The sequence below is a fragment of the Somniosus microcephalus genome, chromosome 5, assembly GCF_052327205.1.
Source record: "Somniosus microcephalus isolate GS21.2 chromosome 5, FLI_Smic_1.0, whole genome shotgun sequence".
In the NCBI taxonomy this organism is placed as follows: Eukaryota; Metazoa; Chordata; class Chondrichthyes; order Squaliformes; family Somniosidae; genus Somniosus; species Somniosus microcephalus.
The window spans coordinates 217,449,550-217,471,203 of record NC_140991.1 but is presented as its reverse complement, the minus strand read 5'-3'; the positions used below and the strand labels follow the sequence as shown (position 1 = coordinate 217,471,203).

Below are 21,654 nucleotides of genomic sequence, written 5' to 3'. Positions count from 1 at the left end.
TGCTTAGCCTGCTTGATGACATCACTGTTGCAGGATACTGGAGATCCCCTAGACTTGGCGTCAGATCCAAATTAACGTCGAGAGAGGTGAAATTGATGCCAGAGATCGCTACATCTTTGTAGGCATCTTTCTTCGCCGTAGACTGCAAAATCCAGGCCTATATTGTTACAATAAGAACAACAAGCATTTATATATAGCTCATTTAATATTCTAAAATGTCACTAGGCACTTCACAGGAGCATTATCAAACAAAATTTGACACCGAGCCACATAAGGAGATATTAAGACAGATGGTCAAAGAGTTAGGTTTTAAGGAGCACCTTGAAGGAGGAAAGAGAGGCAGAGAGGTTTAGTGAGGGAATTCCAGAGCTTAGGGCCTTGGCAGCTGAAGGCATGGCTGCCAATGGTAGAGTGATTAAAATTGGGTATGTTCAAGAGACTAGAATTGGTGGAGACCAGAGATCTCGGCAGGGTGGTGGGGGGAAGGAGTGGGATGTAGGGCTGGAGGAGATTACAGAGATGGGGAGGGGCGAGGCCATGGAGGGATTTGAAAACAAGGATGACCATTTTAAAATAGAGGTGTTGCTTAACCGGGTGCCAATGTAGGTCTCGGGAGATGGGTGAATGGGACTTGGTGCGAGTTAGGACACGGGCAGCAGAGTTTTGGATGACCTCACGTTTACGGAGGGTAGAACTAGGGAGGCTGGCCAGCAGTGCATTGGAATGGCTAGAGGTAATAAAGGCATGGCTGAGGGTTTCAGCAGCAGATAAGCTGAGGCAGGGACGGAGTCGGGCGATGTTACGGAGGTGGAAATGGGTGGTCGTAGTGATGATGCAGCTATGTAGTAGGAAGCTCATCTCGGTGTCAGATATAACACCAAGGTTGCGAACAGTCTGGTTCAGCGTCGGGAAAATGTAGTTACCATCCTCCTGGCTATAGCATGGATATGCACTGTACTTTATTTAACCCTGCAAAGGTCAGCGATGAGAGTACATAAATTACATACTACTGACATTCACCTTCAGTGCAGGAACTTGCACGTCTTTCAAACTGATGATTGAGAGGCACTTTTTTGTTGTTGTTGGTTAAATGATGGCTTTGTTTACCTCCTATCGAACGGAGCACCGAAGGACATAAATCCAGTTTGACTCCCCAGAATTCTTTTTTTTGCCCTCCTCAGTTTTTGACGTTTGTACAAACCCCTGTACATATGTCTGAAGACAACGTCTCAAACTTCATTTTCCTCCGTACTTTTCATGTTTGTTTAAATTATAGCAAATTTGGTTTCTCCAACAGTCTGGAGTCAGTGTTTGGAATCAGAAGCATGTGGTACAAGTCTAACAGATGCAGATTGTGTACATATATATTTATATTTTTTTAACAATCAAACAATAGGGCATTCCCGTTCATTAAATGGAACCCTCGCTCTGCTTCATTCAACACAATGCAGCAAGGATATCCTGTTGAACCAATAGAGATAACCATGGAAATAAAGTCACTTCCTGACCAGCTGTTCAACACTTAATTCACCAGGAAGTTCTCACTTCCGTTTTGCTTCACTTTACCCGCCTACATTGCTAACGGTGAGCTAATAATACAACAGGACATTCAGTTACTGAATGAAATCTTCTGAAATGTGTAAATCATTAACTAGTTACACTGTTTACTTTGATTACAGCCATTTTAGCGAGGCAGGTTGCCACAGAAACAACATCTTTCCATTGAGATCGGCAGGGCCACAATGTCCCCGGGTGCATGTCCCGCTTTGGGGTTCATGCACATTGTTCCCACCACCTCCCCCCCTTTTAAAATCAGGGCCATTGTGTTTTTCTGTTTGTCGTTTTGCACGTTAGATATGGTAGATTTTCATCTTTGTTGCACCCAGGGAATGCTCGGTTGCCAGATGCGGTGAAGAGGAAAAGGGGGAGGAGCTATGCTATGTCCTTTCTCAGTTACCTGTACAGGCAGAGCGCCTCTCAAATACACCACCCATCTCTGCCCCACCTCAGCCCATCTGCTGCTGAAACATAGAAACACAGAAGATAGGAGCAGGAGTAGGCCATTTGGCCCCTCGAGCCTACTCCACCATTCAATGCGATCATGGCTGATCATCCAAATTCAGTACCCTGTCCCTGCTTTCTCCCCATATCCCTTGATCCCTTTAGCCTTAAGAAATATATCCAACTCCTTCTTGAATATATTTAATGAATTGGCCTCTACTGCCTTCTGTGGTAGAGAATTCCACAGGTTCACCACTCTCTGGGTGAAGAAATTCCTCCTCATCTCTGTCCTAAATGGCTTACCCCTTATCCTTAGACTGTGACCCCTAGTTCTGGACTCCCCGACCATCGGGAACATCCTTCCTGCATCTAGTCTGTCTAGTCCTGTTAGAATTTTATAAGTTTCAATGAGATCCCCTCTCATTCCTCTAAACTCCAGCGAGTACAAGCCCAATCGACCCAATCTCTCCTCATACATCATTCCTGCCATCCCAGGTATCAGCCTGGTGAATCTTCGCTGCACTCCTTCCATGGCAAGAACATCCTTCCTCAGATAAGGCGACCAAAACTGCACACAATACTCAAGATGTGGTCTCACCAAGGCCCTGTACAACTGCAGCAAAACATCCTTGTTCCTGTACTCAAACCCTCTCACTACGGAGGCCAACATACCATTTGCCTTCTTAACCGCCAGCTGCACCTGCATGCTTACCTTCAGCGACTGGCGCACAAGGACGCCCAGGTCTCGTTGCACTTCCCCTTCTCCCAATCTATTACCATTCAGATAATAATCTGCCGCCTTGTTTTTGACACCAAAGTGGATAACCTCGCATTTATCCATGTTATATTGCATCTGCCATGCTTCTGCCCAATCGGCCAACCTGTCCAAATCATACTGGAGTTTCTCGGCATCTTCCTCACAGCACACATGCCCACCCAGCTTTGTGTCATCTGCAAACTTGGAGATATTACATCTAGTTCCCTTGTCCAGATCATTAATATATATTTTGAATAGCTGGGGTCCAAGGACCGATCCCTGCGGTACCCCACTAGTCACTGCCTGCCACTCGGAAAAAGACCCGTTTATTCCAACTCTTTGCTTTCTGTCTGCCAACCAGTTCTCTATCCAAGTCAATGCCTTGCCCCCAATCCCAAGTGCCTTAACTTTACACGCTAATCTCTTATGCGGGACCTTATCAAAAGCCGTTTGAAAGTCCAAATACACCACATCCACTGGTTCTCCCTTATCTATTTTACCAGTTACATCCTCAAAAAATTCCAGTAGATTAGTCAAGCACGATTTACCTTTTGTAAATCCATGTTGACTTTATCCGATCCGGTCACTGTTTTCCAAGTGCTCTGCTAGTACATCTTTTATAATGGACTCTAGCATTTTCCCCACTACCGATGTCAGGCTTACCGGTCTGTAATTCCCCGTTTTCTCTCTACCACCTTTTTTGAACAGTGGGGTAACATTAGCTACCCGCCAATCCATGGGTACTGTTCCAGAGTCTATTGAATTTTGGAAGATGACCAGCAATGCATGTACTATTTCTAGGGCCACTTCCTTAAGTACCCTAGGATGTCGATTATCAGGCCCTGGGGATTTATCGGCCTTCAATCCCGTCAATTTCTCTAACACCATTTCCCTACAAATACTGATTTCTATCAGTTCCTCCCTTTCATTAGACCCTATGTTCCCCGACATCTTTGGGAGGTTATTTGTGTCCTCCTTTGTGAAGACAGAACCAAAGTATGTATTTAATTGGTCTGCCATTTCTTTGTTCCCCATTGTAAATTCCCCTGATTCTGACTGCAAGGGACCTATGCTTGTCTTCACCAATCTTTTTCTCTTCACATATCTATAAAAGCTTTTACAGTCAGTTTTTATGTTCCCTGCAGCATCCATGCCATTGTTGGCTTCAGACTCGATTATTCCAATGCTCCCCCATCTTCCACCCTCCGTAAACTTGAGAACATCCAAAACCCTGTTGCCCGTATCCTAACTCACACCAAGTCCTGTTTTCCCGTTGCCCCTGTGCCTGCTCATCTACATTGGTTTCACGTCCAGCAATGCCTCAAATTTTAATTCTCATCCTTATGTTCAAATCCCTCCATGGCCTCGCCCTTCCCTATCTTTGTAACCTCCTCCAGCCCCACAACCCTCCGAACTCTGTGTTCCACCATCACTGAGTTCCTTCACCTGAACATTGGTGGTGATGTCTTCAGCCATCTAGGCCTCGATTACTGGAATTCTCTCACTAGACCTCTCCACCTCACTAATTCTCCTTTTAGACGCTCCTTAAACCTACCTCTTTGGTCACTGGTCCTAATATCTCCTTATGTGGCTGAATGTCAAATTTTGTCTGAAGTGCCTTGGACTATTGAAAATCATGATGCAATTAGGTGAGTGTTTCTTAGAGAAGCAAATATTAAACAGTCATTTCCTTCATGATTTCTTAATTTCCCCATAGAGAAGTAATTTTTTTGTCATTTTTAACTGGTAGAAGACTGAGGAATTAGAGACTGGCTATTTCAGTTTATACCCAGAAACATATCTTATTGGATTGTTTACTGAAGGAAAATAAACCAATATAAAATAGCTGCTGAGCAATAGCACAGTGATAAATGTTGCCAGACTGTTTAATGCTTTAAATCTATTGGCCTGTACATCTTTCCCTATTGTGCAAACAAAAAAAGTCCATAGAAATGATAAGTGAACCAAAATAACTTCCTTCAGTCGGAAAGTTCATGCAAAACTAGTGATTTCAAAGTAGACCGACATCTAATTGAGGGTAGATATTGGAAAAAAACAAGAAGATCTCCAGTCATGCTGTCCATTGTGAGCCGCAGCATTGTGTTGGTGTGGGAGGGGGCGATGGAAGCATATTTTCACTGAAAGGATTTGGAAAGAAGCATTTGAGAAAAGTTTGTGAGAGATGCACTCCGAAACAATGAGGAAAGTGTTTCTGATTGATTTCTCAAAAACAAGGTGGGGAAATTCTTTGAAGCTGCTCCCACTCCGCTGGTGTTTAAAAAAAAAAAAAAAAAGACTTATATATTTATACAGCACCTTTCACGGTCTCAGGATGTTCCACGGAGCTTTACAGCTAAGGAAGTACTTTTTGAAGTGTAGTGACCATGGTAATGTAAGAAACGGTTTCTATGACTGAAGTGGGGCAGAAACCCCATTTACATGCGCATGTCCGGCAGAATAAGGCTGGCATTGTGGGAGCAGCTTCAAGGAAATTCTCAGCCCAAGTGTTTTTCTTGCCCACTGCAGGTAGACAAGGAAATGAATTTTCCCGTTCCCCCACCACATTTACATACATAAATAAATCTGTGCATATAACATGGGGAAGAGCATGGCTCAGGACTACATAGCTACAAAATTATTTTGTCCAACAGAGTAGGTAATGGGACAAAGTGGCAATGTGTTCAGTCTTCTCCCCACCCCCCCCCCCCATCCCTGTTTTTCTCTTGTGTTAATCTTCCACACAATATAGCAGTCACATCTGAAGTGATTTGAATTCAATGTTTTTAGACTGTCACTGTTGCATTACTGCTTTTCTTTTCTTGGCCAATGTTAAAGATTTGTTATTGTAATATGTTGGTTGTAATTTCCCAATTAATTTCCTTTTGGAATACATGACACATTAAGGCTATTGTTTTTTTTTTACAGGCAATTTGCATGCTCAGGATTGAAGATAATGAATACATTGTTGCCACTTGAGTCTCTGCAATTATGTTATGCTATTGTGCAATCTTCATGATATTTTTACAGTTAGTAAAAACTGAGCCAACATTTGATAAGTCTTTTTAGATTCATTAGCATTCATTCATGTCTCTTAGTAGTGTGGGACTAAATGCACCTGAGCTGGGGGTCAAAGATTCTGTTTAGATAGGCTTGAGGCAAACCTCCGGAGCTGCTAAGTATGTAAAATGTAAGAAAAGGTAGGGCTGGGCTGGGATCTTGGGAGTGAGACTAAAGTGGTGTTGGGAGTGTGTAGCAGAGCAGCCATTGGACTTTTGTGTAAAGGGCTGTGGCAGCAGGTTGGGCGTAAGCTGAGGTCGCATGAGTAGTATAGAGCACTGGGAGGCAGCAAGCTGGAGCGAGCCTAATGGCCATAGTTGGTGCAAAAGGGTAGGAAGAGATGGAGTTATCAGCATGCACATAATCACTATTTTAGGAAGAGGTGACTGGGCCCTGTTGGCAGTGTTGGCAGGTGTGCTGCTGTCCGGTAGGGTGCCGGGGAGGTTGTACCTGGGTAGAGGCTGTTAATTTAGTTGGCAGGAGAGGGAGGGAAATAGATGTCAAAGTGATTGGATGATAGGGTGGGAAAATTTATGGGTGAGTTTGTGTTTTCTTTTTCTTAATTATTTTATTATTGATTAGATTATGTGCTACGTTTATTTTTAAGGCTATGCAGTGGTTGGTTGAGGAACTGTCATAGTGGTTTTTTGCAACAAAAAATGACCAATTAGAAATGAGAGATGGTTCTGGGGTCTGATTGGTTCTTGATTCTGAGATTTGATTGTATGGTAGACTCTAGGTTCTGATTGATTCAAGTTCAGATATGTAATTTGTTGAAAGAAGGAACAAACTTGCATTTATATAGTATATTTCATGTCCTCAGGACATCCAAATAACTAAAGCATCTCCACACCATTAATAATTAATTAATTAGCTTTTGAGTGTAGTTCATCGTTGTTGTTATTTAGGCAAATATGATCGCCAATTTCTGTACAGCATGGGCCCACAACCAACAATGAGATAGATGACCAGATAGTCTGATTTTTTTGTTGTTGGTTGAGGGATAAATGCATAAATGTTGGCAGGGCAACAGGAGAACTCCCCTGCTCCTCTTCAAATAGTGCCACAGGCTCTTTTACATTCACCTGAATGGGCAGACATGGCCTCAGTTTAACACGACAATGCAGCACTCACTCAATAATGATTATATGTTCAAATCTCTGGAGTGGATCTTGAACCCACAACCTTCTGACAGATGCGCAAGAGTGCTACCACTGAGTCAAGGCTGAAGGGTGTCTTTCTCTGGCTCTATGATCTGATTGGTTGGTTGAAGGGGCACTGGCACTGATGCACATCACTACATTAAAGCAGACTTTTTAAAATATTATACAGATTTATAAATTATGGCAAGCAGCTCATTTCTAAGTTACTGCTATTTACCTGTTCAAAATTCAGGTGCAATTGCAAAACCAATTAATGCCTGAAATTTGGTGGATGAGGAGAATATTTTTTATAATGGGGGAATGATCAGCTTTAAGAGAAAAGCTTTTAAAAGTGCTCTGAGGAAAACCTGTTTTTCTTCTTGTGCCTATAAAACATTTTTCTCTTTCTCTGTTGATCGCTCTCTCTCTTGTCTTCTATATCTTATCAATTCTGCTATGATCAGTGATCTTTTGAACTCTTCACTCTTGTTCCTTATAAGTTGCAAATACACAAACCTACACACTCTTCATTCTCTATATCCCCACAGTTTTGAAATCAATACCCATCAACACGGTCGCTGTTTTATGGTGATTGTAAGTCCATGTTTGTGAGTTTTATTTGCTTTTATGCTCATCATGGTGAGGGATTCTGGTGCTGCAGTACAGAACATTTCAGGCACCCAGTGTCCGTGTGCAGCACTCCCAGGTCAGGTACAACCAGTTACATGCAGAGTAAAATTTCCTTTATGCTACTTCAACAATGTGCCTCAGTTCCAACTTCAGAAGAGGCAACCCTCTACAGCACCAGGGGGCATTTTCCCATTTCCCTGTACCAAACAAATTAGGCCTGACATTGCCAATTAGTCCCAAGTAAGCGCCTTGGTACGTTTTACTGCGTTAAAGATGCTATCTAAATGGAAGTAGTTGTTGTTGAGACCTTTTTATACTGTAGGCCTGCACCTGCTAAGAACTGATTGAGACTGAGCAAACTCATCTCACATAGGATTCTTACAACCAGCAATCACCCTAACGGTTATTGGTGTTTATTGGGATTCTGTGATTCTGTTTATTTATAATTAGGGCCTTTGGTTTACGGTGACTGAATAAGTCAAGTTTCTTTTTAATTACATGGGATTATTGGATCTTTTACGATTTTTACTGATGATTTGGGGAATGCATCCTGCAATTCAATCCATTTAACTGGGAAATTACAAGTCAGTGGCCTTGCTCATTACAGTCTTCTGCAATAATTTTTTTTTTCCAAGACCTTGGAACTGTGGAACTCCTTGCCTCCCCTAGTCTGCTCTTCCTCTTCAGCCTTATAAAAATAATAAGTGTGGCACCACCGGATCAGTGCTCCCTGGTTTACCTCTGCTTTAATTCTTTTCAACCTTGGTGATGTCCGATACTGGGTTGTGGTCCTTCACCTTTCTATTATACTGCCATCTGCCTACTTTTATTTATACATGAATGACATTGTTTATTTTTAAGATCTTATTGCTTTCTGTTCTGTGTTTATAGACCTCAAATATTGAGAACTGGAGAGACAAAGGAACTTGTTAAAAGGCTTTGGCTATAAATCATAAAATATATATAATGGAATTATACAGAATTTGGAAGTTAACCTGAGTGGCAGTGCTAACATGAACCCCCTATGCCCTCTACTGGTTGAAAGATTTTCTTCATGTGAATTCGATCAAAATATATTTATGGTCTTCAAAGTTTAACCTATTTGGAAGGACTGATTTGTGAGACTTTAAGGACAGATTAATACAAGATCCCGGCCCTTTTTTCTTCCATTTTACTGGCATAGACGGATACAATCATGCTTCAGCGGTGAAAATATTAATCCATTTAAAATGACTCTTAAATATGAGGCTGTTGTGATGTATCTTTTTAAAATGTTCTACAGATATTTACACTGGTAAAGCAGCTTATTGCCCATTCCTAGTTGTTCTGGGATAGTGATAGTTTTGTGAAGGCCACTTCAGAGATCATTAAAAGTCAGCCACATAGTGTGGACTAGTCACATGTAGGTCAGATCAGGTAGGGCATTAGTGACCTAGTTGGATTTCCACGGCAATGTAGCAACTTTCACAGCCTACAAGTTACCGCATTTATTGAATTCAGTTTCACAATTTACTAAAGTAGAATCTGAACTCACAGCCTATGTGTTGTTAGTCCACTACCATAAGCACTACAGCACTGTACCCTATATCATTAGTCTCTGTTCCATGAGCTGAGCTTCAGAACCCAAAGGCATGTGAAGAGTGCATTTAGAATGACCTCTGGCTGTTTAAATTCTACCCTTTGTACAAGAAACTGTATCGACATCCTACGGGACACACTGTCGTCTTATTCTGCTGCTTTAAATTTCTTATTGACTCTCTAAATGTTTCTTCACTAATTTTAATTTATTTCCTTTTTTACAGGGTGCTTTTGTGGACCTTTATGGAAACAATGTGCAACCTCTTTTCGACATCCCATGGCCTTCTCTTCGGACTGTCTTGGGCATCGCTGCTGTGGGGGCTTGTATAACCTTTGCTTATCTAGCCCACCAGTATTAGCCATGATTATTCAAGAGTTTTTAAAAAAATTAGAACTGCTTGCAAAATTTTCTTAGGCTGCTTTCATGTTACAGACGAGTTGTTTTATCTAATGGGATCAAATTATCAGCTCTTTTGACACCTTAGAAATATTCTTATATTTATAATCATTGAAACTTTTCGGGTATGTTTATAATATTTCTTTGGTAGTGGAGTTTGTGATGAGTTGATTCATGAAAATGTTAATGTGAAGCAAATCTTAAAAGTACATTTAACCGTGGGTTGGACTTCATAATGTATAGGAAGCAGTGCGTTACAAGAAAGTGAAGTGACTAAGGGGGTTGGAATTTTGCCTGCATGAAAGTGTGAGTCAAGAACCCCAATTTTGGCCTTGCCTTGTAATGCACTGTCACTACTGGTTATAATGTAGTGCTTGACAAATCAGCACTGCATGAATTATGATGCGTGTATGATGGGGATTGCCCAATAACCTACTTATAGAAAGTGTTAGGAGCTGAGGCTTAAATAGTTGTGTTAACCAGTACCCTTTTCATGAAGTTGGAATTTATTGGCTTTTTAAAAGAAATTCCACTTAGAAATCACTCATGACCTCCAAGACTTAACATTGTACAGAACTTCCTGGAATGGCTGAAGAGAAATTCTTTGTGCTGTGACTTGAACATATGGACATTTATTGATCAATGTCGCTGAATAGCAAGCGGGCATCACAGGATTTCTATAGAGTAGCAACATGATACTGTACTTAGCTTGCATTTAGAGCTGCTTGCAATGGAATGGCACCTGATACCAATACTGAACAATTCAGGAAGAAAATTAAAACCGAAAGGGGAAGGAGGGAGAATAGCTTTTATCAGTTTTGCAAATATACACCAGCACTTAAGGAAATAAAAAACACAAAAATGAATGCTCGAGTAACCTGCGAATATTGCCAAAGGTCACTATGGTAAAATTTAGTTTTTAAAAGTGAACTGAAAATCTTATAATTATTCTCCAGTGTCTGATTGAAATATGTCATTTTTGTAGAGTATTTTGTGATTTAATGTGAAGAACATATTTAATGAGCTTCTAGATATTAGCAGAGAACTTTTTTTAATGTTACTTTAACTATGGTCGCTGGAGTAGGTGTGAGCTTTTTAAAGGACTCCCTCAAGTCCGTTCCATTTCCTCTTAAACTTTAACTTAAAGTTTTTTTAAATTTTTATTTAAAGTTTACAATTCTTACTAAACAGAAAGGCTGCTATTAGGTAAGTGTTGTAGAATAATTAACCAGTTCTAAATAGCAAATACCAAAGGGCGATTCCAAAATAGCTGCTGTGGGAAGATTAGAAGATACTGCTTGCTTTGGGTAGTGCAACTAGTTTTGAACTTGCTGACTGTGGCTGGTGATATAGTTTCCCAAACAGAGGTGACTTCCAAACAGTGCATCCAGCTGTGTGACATGGCTTTGCAAAATTTTGCTGACCAATGAAATCTATAACATTCTCACTCTTCAAAGATACCAGGATGGAAGGCTGTGACTTTGTCTTGTAGAAAATACCACACCAGCAAACTACTAAAGGCAGCGCTTGCTTTCGTGACGCTCTCAAATGGAGACTGATTTCAGGGACCTTTGGGAAATTCATCATCCTTTACAATGTGACTAAACTTCTTTGGGTGACTCCTGTTTCTAAAATGTCAAAACTTATCTTGTGCTTTAATGCTTTCCAACTCAAGAGCTTGCTTCTGATGCATCCACCAAAAAGTCTGAAGTGTAAGTAAATTGTGGTCATTAATGATTACCAGATGCAAAAGAAAAAACAACTTGTATTTGCAGTAGTGCTCCATCTACTGATAACCAACTTCAACCTAGCAGCATTGCAGAAGACAAAGTGAATGTAACACGAAGGAATGAGCACAACTGAAATCAACAGTAAGCTAACAGTATTGTAATTTCATATGGAGCAATTAAAGGTCTATCAAGAAAATTAAGCACATTTTAGAAAAATACGGTTTTTAAGCATTTTATATGGGTGTAAAAAAAAAAATCTGTTTTGAAGATTATACTTGCTATAATTTGTGTTTGTGCACCTTCAGTGCACTCTAGTATGTCATTTCTACTACAGGATGGAAGCTATCTTGTCATTTTAGAAGCTGTGCTTTTGTGTCTTGGGTGTAATATTTTCTGTGACTTATTGTTGTATAATTTTTGTATACTCTTGTGTTATTGTACTCACCGCTGAGTGCACTTTGTCACCATGGTGAGCCCAAATTATTTGATAAAATTACAAACCTGGACAACAGCTTGTGGGGAAAGGAGCAGAAAAAGAAATTAGTTCAGTTGAGAAGCAAAGTATGTATGGTGTTGGCTTGTTTTCTGTAATTCAAATCTAGCTCAACCCAAACTGTGCATGTGCTTTAATTTAAGAAGAGGTTAGATTTATCGTTTGGAATGTTCCTAATTTTCAAGGCCCAACCTAGATGCCTAGCAGCAACAATGTCAAATTAACCCCTTATCCTTAATACAAAATAGTCAGGCTGCCCAGGTGATCTTGGGTAGAAGTATACCTTTCCATTACAATATTGGGTCCTTGCTACAAAATATACAGCACCAATTAAGCAGCCTTTTCCACCCTATACCACAGAACTACTCAACTTCCAGACTATTACATGTGCACAGTTATTCTGTAATGTGTGCCACAAAACAAAGTCTGAGACACCCGTGGAACATGAGAATACATTATATAATTGATGTTGATAAAAATGTTGTCTCCCAGCATCTAAAATACTCAAATCTACTTTTCTGAAAGTGTTCAGTGCTCTTTTGGATATGGCTTTACAAGCCTGTAAGCAAGTATGTATTCTATATGCAGTAATTCTAAACACAGAGTTCATAATAGCTGTAATTTCTACAACACTTATTTGTAGAAAGTAATGCTTTTTATTTAATTGGAGGAAATTTTACTTTAAATGTTACCAATAATTTTTATAAAACACAATTCAACAGTTACTGACAACATTTCGTAGTCTCACCATTTTGGATGAGATAGACCTGTCCTCTTAACTATTACATTTATTGCTTATTGGGAAGTATTTGGTATCTGTCCTGAAATTTCTTTGATTTAGTGCACTCCATCAGATACATTTTTGTTAGGTGCATCAGCCGCTTATGGAAGATTATTGATGGATCTTTTTACACCAAAAGTTTCTCAATCAAATGTACTTCCAACAGTTATTGTAAGGGGACTTTTACCTGATCAGATGCAAGAAACCTTGCTGTTCTTTTAATTCCCTCATCTTAGTCCATCAACACTGAGGCAGTTATAGCATAGCCTAGAGATGGCAATTGGATAAACGATTCTGACAAAACCATTGGTTTCTCATTAAATTATTATTTTTCTTAGTCCCATTAATAAGTACTTTTTATATAATGAATAGTCTTTTCTGACAGAATGCACTTTGATGGGTTTAGGTTCAAGAAGTGTCTGTATCCTGGCTTTTAAAAAAAAAAAAACCACAAGGTTTATATTCTATTTTTGATATTTCATTAGGCATGCACTTGTGTTCATGGAGAATTTGGTAAAGGTGGCTAGACCAGGTCACCAAACTAAATTCAAGGTACATGGTTTACCTTGAGTTGGCTACTTTTTTGCTAATCCTGTTGTAATCCAAGCTGATTGATTTAAGAATTGTTATGCTTGTTTGTCTCTAGGTGGTATTGAGTTGGAAGAGAATACTATGTGGAGGATGTTTCTTTTTTTTAAATGTGAGATGTTTTTCTAACTGAAAGCCATTGTTTAATCCATCACATTGAGCATTAAGGATGCTGCATCTGATTTGTGATTGAGCGGGCTGTCTGCTAGTTCATTAAAGTAATTTGATGAAACAACATGCAACTTCAATTGGAATGTTTTAGAAATACATCTAAATGCACACTGGTAATGGGAACGTAGCCACATCAGTAACTGATGGGTGTAATGGTGAATGGGGGAATCCATTGTTTGTACATGGAACATAGGTAGCTATAGAATTGATATATCATGGTTCCAGGTACGAAGAATCAAAACCTGATCAAAATTGATTTTTACAGTACTTTTAAACATTTTATACACTTGGCTGTATCTTATTGCTCACATTGATGACTTAAAGTTTTTTTGTAATGAAAATGACATCACACAAATGTAAGATGGAGGTTGTTGAGGACTTAAATGTTTTTGTAAAGCTAATTAGGGACCCTTGAGTGGTTTTTATGGGTATTCTGTGTTTGTTTATTCATGTATTGAAAACGTTTTTCATTTATTCATGCTCCTGATATACGAGAACCACCTTTGTGGTACTTTACAAGTCGCTTTGGATGTAAATGGTTTGTATATAAATTGAATGTTAATTCAACCAATGTTTATTTTTGTTTTTAACCACAAACAACTCATCTCAAAAGTTACTTAACTTTTTAGCTGATGAAGTATTTAACAGACATTGTAAAATGAGATACTTTTATGTTAGGTGGAACTTTAATTTTGCAGAAGTTGCTCACATGCTGAGAGAGCCGTTGCTTTGTGTCATTGTAGTCTTTTCTTGTAATATTTGCAGCATATTTAAAGATTGTTGCCCTCTCCGAAGACGGTTGAACACAGCACAGTGGAATCAGAAGGCTGAAAGGGGTAACCTCAGCCCCCAAAATTTGATGAATGTTTCGAACTAAATTCATGAAAAACATATTTTATTGAAAGGTTAGCCCCAGTTTTGTTCCAAATATTGATGAGATTTATTTAGAGTTCAGAAGTTTGTAATCATTTGAGTGTGTGTGCTTTATACTTACAAAACTGATTCACAGGAGATCGATATGGCCTTGCCAGATATGCAGGCAGACTTTTCCTGTGGTGAACTATATTCTTTCATGCATTTTTAAATTGCTTTTTCTATATACATTCCTGTGCATATGATTGAAAATGTACCAAAATTATTATGGTCCGAATCAAACTTTTGATGTTTCAATCCTGTGTCTGTATACATAATACAAAGTAGGAAATATAAAGAGGAAAATGTTTTGTATATGAAGAAAATTATATATTCTCTCAGGCACTAGTGGTGGCTGCAGCCCAGAGTGTCAAGGAAGAATAATCGTAGTGCAGATATTCTCATAACAGTTTTGATGGCCATTTTCAAACAGTAATGTAAAATCCCATATTATGGTAGATAGGTGTGCTATTCCCTGTCCATTATCCTGTTAAATGTGAATATCTTAATAGACCTGGGAATGCTACACACCTGCACAAAGTTTGGGATATTAGATAGTAAACGGCTGCTCAGTAACTGCACCTACATTTTACAGTAACTTACGGAAAAGAAGAATTTTAAGGACACCTGACCTGTATATAGTCAAGACTTTCTACATAAGCTACATATGACCCCTATAAGTTTCTATAAAATGTAGCATGAAAAGTGTCAAAGTTCCATAATTCTTTTCAAAGATCTGAAACATGTGGTGTGATTTTTGGTGTAGTAAATGCTTATACAGACTGAGTTTGTAAACAAAAATACTTATAACATTTTTTAATATACTTATGTCAGATTGTTTTGTAATAACTGTCAAGAACTTGCCACTGCAGACATCCGCTTAAACCTACTCCATTCACTTTATTAGTGTAATAGATGTTGTTGTACAGAATAAAATCAAACTGTTGTTTTACATTGCTTTTTAACTTTTTATTGAAGTCAAACCTTCATTTCCTTGAATTCTTAAAGTTGGTGAGCTGCGTACGCAGTCATCTAGTGTGATTGGGGGGGGCAAATGAAGGTCTTAAGCCTTCGGGGGGGTGAAGGTCAGACAGTCTGCGAGGAGGAGGGGGAAGGTCAGACAGTCCGCAGGGAGGGGGGGGGTCAGACAGGCCGCGAGGAGGAGGGGGAAAGTCAGACAGTCCGCAGGGAGGGGGGGGGTGGGGATCAGACAGTCCACGAGGAGGGGGGGGAGGGTCAGACAGTCCACGAGGAGGGGGGGAGGGTCAGACAGTCCACGAGGAGGGGGGGAGGGTCAGACAGTCCACGGGGAGGGGGGGGAGGGTCAGACAGTCCACAAGGAGGGTGGGGGAGGCGGTCAGACAGTCTGCGAGGAGGCGGGGGAAGGTCAGACAGTCCGCAGGGGGGGGGTTATCAGACAGTCCGCGAGGAGAAGGGGGAAGGTCAGACAGTCCGCAGGGAGGTGGGGGGGGGGATCAGACAGTCCACGAGGAGGGTGGGGGGGGTCAGACAGTCCGCGAGGAGGAGGGGGGGGTCAGACAGTCCGCGAGGAGGAGGGGGGTGGTCAGACAGTCTGCGAGGAGGAGGGGGGGGTCAGACAGTCCGCGAGGAGGAGGGGGGGGTCAGACAGTCCGCGAGGAGGAGGGGGGGGGTCAGACAGTCCGCGAGGAGGGAGGGGGGGTGTCAGACAGTCCATGAGGAGGGTGCGAGAGGGTCTGACAGTCCGCGGGGGGGGGGGGAGGGAATCAGACAGTCCACGGGGGGAGGGGGGTGGGGTGGGTCAGACAGCCCACGGGGGGAGGGGCGTGTTCAGACAGTCCGAGGGGGAGGGGGGTTTAGACAGTCCGAGGGGGGCGGGAAGGGGGGTCAGACAGTCCGCGAGGAGGGTGCGGGAGGGTCAGACAGTCTGCGGGGGGGGTGTCAGACAGTCCACGAGGAGGGCGGGGGGGTCACACAATCCGCGAGGAGGGTGGGGAAGGGTCAGACAGTCTGCGGGGGGGGGGCTGTCACAGTCCGTGAGGAGTGGGGGTTAGACAGTCTTGGGGGGAGGGCGTGGGGGGAGGGTCAGGCTGTCCGCGGGGAGGGGGGGTCAGGCAGTCCGCGGGGAGGGTCAGACAGTCCGCAAGGAGGGTGGGGGTGGACAGACGGTCCACGAGGAGGAGGGGGAAGGTCAGTCCGTCTGCGGGGAGGGGGGGTCAGACAGTCCGCAAGGAGGGTGGGGGAGGGTCAGACAGTCAGAGGGGGGGTCAGACAGTCCTGGAGGGGGGGGGAGGGTGTCAGGCAGTCTGCGCGGAGGGGGTGGTGGGTCAGGCTGTCCGCGGGAAGGGTGGAGGGTCAGGCAGGGAGGGGGGAGGGTCAGGCGGTCCGCAGGGAGGGTCAGGCAGTCCTCGGGGAGGGGTGGAAGTCCGGCAGTCCTCTGGGAGGGTTGGGGGGGTCGGGTAGTCCGCAGGAAGCGGGGGGGGGCAGCCAGACAGTCCGTGGGCGGGGGGGGGTCACATACAGCTTTAAAAGAAAGGGGTTTAGCATGGTCTCAGTATAGATGGATCGGAGAGAGTGGCTAGAGTAAGATTTTGTTAATATTAAATATAAATAATAAGGCACGGCTGCCAGGGGGTTAAAGAGCAGTGGCCCAGACACACTGGCGGCAGCAGTGAGAAGTAAAAATTAATCAAAGTGCGACGTCACCAGAAAACAGGTAAGTGATTGGTTGGTGAGTATTTCTCTCGCTTTTTTCCAAATTTAACTTTTGTTGTTTAAAGTTTCTAGGGTCTCTGTTGTGTCGCGGGGACTGGTAGTAAACAAGGGCCCTTGAGTATATCATTTAATTGTAGTGTAATTAGTGGTATTGATTTGAATTAATTTAATTAGAATTAATTAAAGGGTAAGTCATAGCAGGACAGCTCGGCCCCATGGCATGCTCTTCCTGCAATATGTGGGAAATGAGGGACACTTCCTGTGTCCCTGATGACCGTGTATGCGGGAATTGTATCCAGCTGCAGCTACTGACAGACCGCATTGCGGCGCTGGAGCTGCGAATGGATACATACTGGAGCATTTGCGATGCTGAGGACATCGTGGATAGCACGTTTAGGGAGTTGGTCCACCGCAGGTAAAGGCTGCACAGGCAGGAAGGGAATGGGTGACCACCAGACAGAGTAGTAGGCGCAGGCAGGTAGTGCAGGGGTCCCCTGTGGCCATCCCCCTTTCAAACAGATATACCACTTTGGATATTGTTGAGGGAGATGGCTTATCAGGGGAAGGCAGCAGCAGCCGCCAACATCCTGGCACCATGGGTGGTCCTGCTGCACAGGACAGGAGGAAAAAGAGCGGGAGAGCTATAGTGATAGGGGATTCTATTGTAAGGGGAATAGATAGGCGTTACTGCGGCCGCAAACGAGACTCCGGGATGGTATGTTGCCTCCCTAGTGCAAGGGTCAAGGATGTCTCGGGGCGGCTGCAGGGCATTCTGGAGGAGGAGGGTGAACAGCCAGTTGTCGTGGTGCATATAGGTACCAACGATATAGGTAAAAAATGGGTTGAGGTCCTAAAAGCTGAATATAGGGAGTTAGGAGGTAAATTAAAAAATAGGACCTCAGAAGGTAGTAATCTCAGGATTGCTACCAGTGCCACGTGCTAGTGAGAGTAGAAATAGAAGGATATTTCAGATGAATATGTGGCTAGAGGAATGGTGCAAGGGGGAGAGATTCAAATTCCTGGGACATTGGAACCAGTTCTGGGGGAGGTGGGACCAGCACAAACTGGACGGTTTGCACCTGGGCGGGACCGGAACCGATGTCCTAGGGGGAGTGTTTGCTAGTGCTGTTGGGGAGGATTTAAACTAAAATGGCAGGGGGTTGGGAACCTGTGCAAGGAGACAGGGGAAAAGGAAGCAAGGATAGAAACAAAAAACAGGAAGGAGAAAAGCAAAAGTGGAAGGCAGAGAAATCAAGGGTGTAAATCAAACAGGGCCACAGTAAATAAGAATTCTAAAAGGACTGAGGCCTAGAAATTCGGTTGGCTTTGCGCCCAGTTTTCGCCCAAAGAGGGCTTTTGCGCCAATAGATGAGTTCGCGCTGATATTCAGCGCTGCGGTAATGGCGACGGTAGCCGGTAGCGCTGCGCCGGCAACGATGACGTCATCGGTGTGCGCAGTGCCCCGGTTCCGCCCCGATGCCGGCCCGAATCCCATATTCAGTTGCCGCCGCCTCCTCCGTGGCGGCCGCTACTTACATCCGGAGACCAGGGCCTTACTGCAGCCTTAGTGGGGCGCGTAAAGGTGGAGGTGCGGCCGGCCACTTTTTCGGCAGCCGCCTGCCCGCACCTCCTCCACCACCCACCCCCCCGCGGCATTGCCGGCTGCATTCCGCGAGCCCGGCACTTCTCCGTGGTGCCGGGCTCATTTGCCGGCACAATCCAGCGGCGATCTCCCCGTTGCAGGCACCTCCACCTTAAGAGAAGGAGGAGGCCTGCAGTACCGCAGCCTGCCGCACCGCATCGGGTGGCGCAGCGGCGCCTACAGCGCTGAAATTCAGTTTCAGCGCCCCAAGCGGGGGCGGGCACACCCTGGAATAGCGCCCGGTTCCGACTTGGGGCGCAAAAAACGAATATCTGATGGGCGCAACTGGCTCCGCGCTCAGCGCTAACTTTTGGGCGCAAACCAGCTGGCGGGCCCAAACTGAATTTCTAGGCCTAAGAGTGTTAAAAAATCAAGCCTGAAGACTTTGGGGGAGAAATTGAGTATAGCCCCGTTTGGGGCGCCAGCCTCGCCAGGGCGCTAAAAGTAGCGCCCCGGTAACATTTGTGCCCCTGCACCGGAAATTGAGTGGTTGCGCCCCAAAGGGAAGCGCGGCGCTACTGGAGGCGCCCCGCATCCGTCTTGGGGCGCTGCGAGTGAATATTGTGGCGCAACGTGCTGCAGCGCCACACACTGCGGCACGTCTCACTGCGGAATTGCAGGCCTTCCTCCCCTTCTTAAAGGGGAGGGGCCTTGTGCAGCACGATCTGGGGCCCAGCTGGGCCCCCGGGGATCGGGAGTGCAGGCAAAGGAGCCCGGCACCAAAGAGAAGTGCCGGGCTCTTGGAGCGCAGCCGGCACTCCGCAGGGGGTGGTTCAGGAGGCCGGAGACGGGAGCGCAGGCAGGTGCTGGCAGGTGGCCAACAACAAAAATGGCCGCCCCACACATCGCCTTTAATTTGCGCCTCCTCGGCAGCAGGTGCTCCACCCTGACCCTGTCGGACATTGCGTCCGGCGGTAAATCGGGGCGCTGCCGAATATCGCGGCCGGGGCGATGCGCACACCAATGACGTCATCGGCAGCGGCGCAGCGCTAACGGTTAGCACCACCACTAACGTCCCACGGAATTTAGCGGGAGGCGTGGGCATAAGAACATAAGAACATAAGAAGTAGGAGCAGGAGTAGGCCATACGGCCCCTCGGGCCTGCTCCGCCATTCAATAGGATCATGGCTGATCCAAATCTAGACTCACGTCCACTTCCCTGCCCTCTCCCCGTAACCCCTAATTCCCTTATCTGCTAGGAAACTGTCTATCTCCATTTTAAATTTATTTAATGTTGCAGCTTCCGCAGCTCTCGGGGTAGCAAATTCCATAGATTTACTACCCTCTGAGTGAAGAAGTTTCTCCTCATCTCAGTTTTGAAAGGGCAGCCCCTTATTCTAAGATTATGCCCCTTAGTTCTAGTCTCACCCATCAGTGGAAAAATCCTCACCACATCCACCCGATCAAGCCCCCTCACAATCTTATATGTTTCGATAAGATCGCCTCTCATTCTTCTGAACTCCAATGAGTAGAGTCCCAACCTACTCAACCTTTCCTCATACGTCAACCCCCTCATCTCTGGAATCAACCGAGTGAACCTTCTCTGAACCGCCTCGAGAGCAAGTATATCTTTTCTTAAATATGGAAACCAAAACTGTACGCAGTATTCCAGGTGTGGCCTCACCAATACCCTGTATAACTGCAGCAAGACTTCCCTGTTTTTATACTCCATCCCCCTTGCAATAAAAGCCAAGATTCCATTGGCCTTCCTGATCACCTGCTGCACCTGCATACTAACTTTTTGTGTTTCATGCACCAGGACCCCCAGATCCCTTTGTACTGTAGCACTTTGCAGTTTCTCTCCATTTAGATAATAACTTGCTGTTTGATTTTTTCTGCCAAAGTGCATAACCTCACACTTTCCAACATTATATTGCATCTGCCAAACCTCTGCCCACTCACTTAGCCTGTCTATGTCCTTTTGCAGGTTTTTTATGTCCTCCTCACTCACTGCTTTCCCTCCCATCTTTGTATCATCGGCAAACTTGGATATGTTGCACTCGGTCCCTTCCTCCAAATCGTTAATATAGATTGTAAAGAGTTGGGGTCCCAGCACTGACCCCTGCGGAACACCACTAGTTACTGATTGCCAGCCCGAGAATGAACCATTTATCCCAACTCTTTGTTTTCTGTTAGATAGCCAATCTTCCACCCATGCCAGTATATTACCCCCAATCCCGTGATTTCTTATCTTGATCAGTCATCTTTTGTGTGGAACCTTGTCAAATGCCTTTTGGAAGTCCAAATACACTACATCCACTGGTTCCCCTTTATCCACCCTGTATGTTACATGCTCAAAAGAATTCAAGCAAATTTGTCAAACATGACTTCCCCTTCATAAAACCATGCTGACTCTGTCCTATTAAATTATGTTTATCCAAATGCTCTGTTACTGTTTCCTTAATAATGCACTCCAACATTTTGCCAACCACAGATGTTATGCTAACTGGTCTATAGTTTCCAGCTTTTTGTCTACTTCCCTTCTTAAATAAGGGTGTTACATTAGCAGTTTTCCAATCTGCCGGGACCTTTCCTGAGTCCAGGGAGTTCTGGAAAATAATCACCAATGCATCCACAATCCCTACCGCCACTTCTCTCAAGACCCTAGGATGTAGGCCATCAGGTCCAGGGGATTTATCCGCCTTAAGTCCCATTATTTTACTGAGTACCATCTCCTTAGTGATTTTAATTGTGTTTAGCTCCTCCCCCCCCCATTGCCCCCTGTTTGTCCAGTGTTGGGATATTTTTAGTGTCCTCTACTGTAAAGACTGATACAAAATATTTGTTCAGCCTCTTTGCCATCTCCATGTTCCCCACCACTAGATTCCCGGTCCCATCCTCTAAGGGACCAACGTTCACTTTAGCCACCCTTTTTCTTTTTATATAGCTATCTGTTTTTATATTTTTTGCCAGTTTACTTTCATAATCTATCTTCCCTTTCTTAATTAATCTTTTAGTTATTGTTTGCTGGCTTTTAAATGCTTCCCAATCTTCTATTCTCCCACTAGATTTGGCTACTTTATATGCCCTTGTTTTCAGTCGGATACTATCCTTTATTACTTTACTAAGCCACGGATGGCT

The 21,654-nt window shown here is 43.8% G+C and overlaps 1 protein-coding gene across 2 annotated transcripts in view; it reads left to right on the top strand.

Annotated features, from left to right (window-relative positions):
* bcl2b (BCL2 apoptosis regulator b) overlaps positions 1-15,189 on the top strand; it is a 190,581-nt gene extending 175,392 nt beyond the window's left edge. The window contains exons 2-3 of one of the 2 annotated variants that reach the window (XR_015078484.1): positions 9,390-11,433; positions 14,091-15,189. Coding sequence is in view for 1 of the 2 variants with exons in the window: in XM_085988691.1 (XP_085844817.1) it covers positions 9,390-9,524 (135 nt within the window). In the remaining variant the exon portion in view is untranslated. Of the gene's footprint in view, positions 1-9,389 lie in introns of both variants that reach the window. The other variant, XM_085988691.1, reaches the window with a different exon arrangement.
* The last annotated feature ends 6,465 nt before the right edge of the window (positions 15,190-21,654 follow it).